Consider the following 4,014-nt stretch of genomic DNA (forward strand, 5'->3'; position numbering starts at 1 on the left):
GGTACAGGTGAGGAGGTGACCGGGGAGGGGTATGATGGGGGGCCCTAGTTAGGGTACAGATGATATCAGCCAGGTGACGGGGCATGATAGAGGGCCCGAGGTTAGGGTACAGGTGAGGAGGTGACCGGGGAGGGGTATGATGGGGGCCCTAGTTAGGGTACAGATGATATCAGCCAGGTGACGGGGCATGATAGAGGGCCCCAGGTTAGGGTACAGGTGAGGAGGTGACCGGGGAGGGGTATGATGGGGGGCTCTAGTTAGGGTACAGATGATATCAGCCAGGTGACGGGGCATGATAGAGGGCCCCAGGTTAGGGTACAGGTGATCACACAGGGGAGGAGGTGACAGGTCACTGACACACCAGGCTCTCTGTGAAGTTCATCCATGGAGCTGATTGGTCGGGATATTTAGGATTAGGCATTAAGAAGGAAAGGGGATTGGGAGTCAGACTGGGGTCAGGTGAGGACCCGGCCCGGGATTTTAGCACGGAGGATAAGAAAATATATCAGAAGACCGGTCACACCTGCTCAGGTGACATGACCGGAAATGATGTAACTCAGGTGTCAGTAGCTGTGCGGCTCTCCCCTCTCTCCTTACCTCTCCGGTGCGGCTCTCGCTGTCTTCGTATGTCCTTTTCGCTTACCGTCCCATCTCCGGCCTACCGCTCTCCTCACACATTCACGGAACCGGAAGATGGACCCCTAGACACCGCCTACAACTTCACTTCACTGACAACCTCCTCCACCAATCAGCGCCGCCAGTCTGTGACGGACAGCTCGGACTCCCAGTCAGCATCGCCATGGAAACCAGCGCAATCCCGCCTCTACTTATCCCACGTGACCACGTTCCCTGCGCTCTCTGGTTACCATGGGGACCGAGCTGACACCGTCTGCCATTTTCCTTATTAACCCTTCCCTGTCCAAACACCAATATTTATTAAAAACCCTTTTCTGTATTATATACGGGTATTTACCCACACCTAACCTCTGCCTGTCACTCCTATCAGTGTGTGTGTGTTACAGAACGTGACATTTAACCCTAAATACCATAAACAGATAGATATATTACAGAGCTGGTGAGGTGATGTGTGCAAACAGAAAACTTTCCTGAAGATTTCATCATTTTTTATTATCAGAATAGAGGGAAAATTATCTTTTCAAACAGCTCTGTATATTTATGGTACAACAGAACCAACTTGGAAAGATTTCCCTTCACTTCCTGTTCTGCAGCCACAAAAGGAAGTCAGAGGAAATTTCCTGGAAATGAGGGGCAATCATTGCCCCGAGGGCTTCCCTGACCCCTGCACTGTACTCATCACATTGTCATGAAGGCCATTCAGCCCCAGAGGTGCCTCAGCCTCACAATATGGACCTGGAGAAGCATGTGATGGGGTCATTTCTTTTCACTTGGGACATGTTCTCCAATGATTGTGCTGACAGATGGCGTGGGGTTCAGCGTACTAGAATGGCCATAGAATCCCAAATTACTGATTTCCTGGCCAATATTCCCCCGGATCTCTGTGCCATTCACCCGTATTAGGTAGATGAGATCAGATCTCACAGATTTATGTTTATATATGAAATTTATCTGATGCCAAAATATGACTTCCAATATTCACATCAGTGAGGAACATTCACCTGACTGGAAGCCCTGAGTAAGGAACATTCACCTGACTGGAAGCCATCAGTAAGGAACTTTCACCTGACTGGAAGCCCTGAGTAAGCAACATTCACCCGACTGGAAGCAATCAGTAAGGAACATTCACCCGACTTGAAGCCATCAGTAAGGAACATTCACCGAATGAAAACCATCAGTGAGAAACATTCACCTGAATGGAAGCCATCAGTGAGAGACATTCACCTGACTGAAAGCCTTTGGTAAGGAACATTCACCTAACTGGTAGCAATCAGTAAGGAACATTCACCCGACTGGAAGCCCTCAGTAAGGAACATTCACCAGACTGGAAGCCCTCAGTAAGGAACATTCACCAGACTGGAAGCCCTCAGTAAGGAACATTCACCCAAATGGAAGCCCTCTGTAAGGAACATTCACCCCACTGGAAGCCCTCAGTAAGGAACATTCACCTGACTGGAAGCCCTCAGTAAGGAACATTCACCCCACTGGAAGCCCTCCACTGGAAGCCCTCAGTAAGGAACATTCACCTGACTGGAAGCCCTCAGTAAGGAACATTCACCCCACTGGAAGCCCTCAGTAAGGAACATTCACCCGACTGGAAGCCATCAGTAAGGAATATGGGGCCACATCATGGTGTCACTCTGAGGGCCATGGCCGTTGGACGCTTTCATTGTTTGCAGAGGAATCATTATTTTCTATGAAATGCTGATTGTACACATTTGTTGTTCCCACAGCGGTTGGGAGTTCACATTGGCCACATTCACCCTTCATTCACCTCCGTGAAACCCCTCCTTGTTCCATACATACCTAGGCATGGACTTTACCCCCCACTGATCCCTTTATAATTTTCTATTTACACCAAACAATGGAGGGCGGCTGATATAATACACAGAGATTGTTCACCTATGGCAGAATAACATTAACCCCTCCCTGCCCCTACACCCCTTATTAACCCTTCCACCCTGCCCCTATTACCCCCCTATCCCTGCCCCTATAACCCTTTCCACCCTGCCCCTATTAACCCCTTCTTCCATGCCCCTTTACCCCTCATTAACCCCTCCCTCCCCCTATACCCTTTATTAACCCCTTCCTGCTGTGTTTCCTCCCACATTCTAATAACATGCAGTTGGTGAATTGGCTCCTCTTAGCCTGTAATAATGACTATGGGGGGGGGGGCAGCTAGTCCCCTCTATTCCCTTCATTAACCCCTTCTTATCCTGACCCCCGGGCTCTCTTCCAGGCCATGAAGTTTGGGCCGCGGGGTTTCGAGCTGTTGGACCACAATTGTGTGATGGCGTCAAAAAAAGAAACTAGCTGAGTAGCCGGGCCCCAGACAGATAAAAGTGGCCCCTGAGGAGCTGTAGGGCCCTTAAATTAGGAAAGCAGCCTGTTACTTCCAGGGTTCCACTTTGTGACCCCATTGCTCCCCATTCTGTGGGTTTGGGGTGCTGACTCCTAAGGTGGAGGCAGTCACGTGGGTCTCCTGTGTACCCCCCGGGTGTGCTGAGGGCAGAAGCAGCAATACCTCACCTCCCCCACACGGGGTCGCCCTGTGTCCAGCTCATTAAGGTGAGGTGGGCGGAGTCACGTGTGGAATATAACGGGCCGGCGCATGCGCCCTGTCGCCATGCTGTCACTATCCCGGGCGGCCCCGCGACTCCTCTCCGCTCGTCTCTTACACCGGACCCTCATGTCTCGCTCTCCACCCACCGCCCCGCCCCCTCCGAGGGCACCGCACACGGTGCTGGGCACTATGGAGTTCGGGCGGCGGATGGACGCGCGGCAGAGCGGGGAGGCGGTGCGGGAGTTCCTGAGGCGCGGGCACGATGAGCTGGACACCGCCTTCATGTACGCCGACGGCGAGACCGAGAAAGTCCTGGGGGGGCTGGGCCTGGGCGGCGGAGGTAAGAGGGGCGGGGTTTATCCTGACCAACCATAGACTGCGGGAACTGGTCACGCGAGGGTGTCTGGCTCCGCAGGGGCGGGACTATTAGACTGGAAGTAATGGTGTTACCTGAGACAACCAACAAGATTTTGTTTTGGGTGCAGTATAGTCCCCAAAGCAGGGCTGTGTACCCAGAAATAGGATGGCTTAGTGCAGTGTATAGTCTGTGCACTCAGAATGGGCAATGAAAGGGTCACATACTATACTATAGGCAGACACCCCCCCTTCCCCAGTGCCTCGGGTGGATACGACAAAGTCACATGACCGCTGCCACATGTTATGCAAACCTCTAGCCCCTTAGGATTAACTAAGATGGGGTCATATGATCACTGCCACTTGTTATCTAGACCCCCTCGTCCCTCAAGATTGGATAAGATGGGGTCATATGACCACCGCCACTAGTTAAGCAGACCTCTAGTCCCTCAGGATTGGCT

The 4,014-nt window shown here is 52.0% G+C and overlaps 2 protein-coding genes across 2 annotated transcripts in view; one reads left to right on the top strand and one right to left on the bottom strand.

Annotated features, from left to right (window-relative positions):
* The window catches only part of DNAJC16 (DnaJ heat shock protein family (Hsp40) member C16), an 11,850-nt gene extending 11,132 nt beyond the window's left edge, over nucleotides 1-718 (bottom strand). Inside the window, exon 1 of the mRNA XM_072426735.1 lies at nucleotides 598-718. The gene's annotated coding sequence lies outside the window, so the exon portion shown is untranslated. The remainder of the gene's footprint in view (nucleotides 1-597) is intronic.
* Nucleotides 719-3,232: 2,514 nt separating this feature from the next.
* Nucleotides 3,233-4,014, top strand: part of LOC140340735 (aflatoxin B1 aldehyde reductase member 2-like) — a 4,623-nt gene continuing 3,841 nt past the window's right edge. Inside the window, exon 1 of the mRNA XM_072426109.1 lies at nucleotides 3,233-3,539. Coding sequence (XP_072282210.1) covers nucleotides 3,248-3,539 — 292 coding nt within the window. The 5' untranslated portion in view covers nucleotides 3,233-3,247. The remainder of the gene's footprint in view (nucleotides 3,540-4,014) is intronic.

The sequence above is a fragment of the Pyxicephalus adspersus genome, chromosome 11 (assembly GCF_032062135.1).
Source record: "Pyxicephalus adspersus chromosome 11, UCB_Pads_2.0, whole genome shotgun sequence".
Classification (NCBI taxonomy): domain Eukaryota; kingdom Metazoa; phylum Chordata; class Amphibia; order Anura; family Pyxicephalidae; genus Pyxicephalus; species Pyxicephalus adspersus.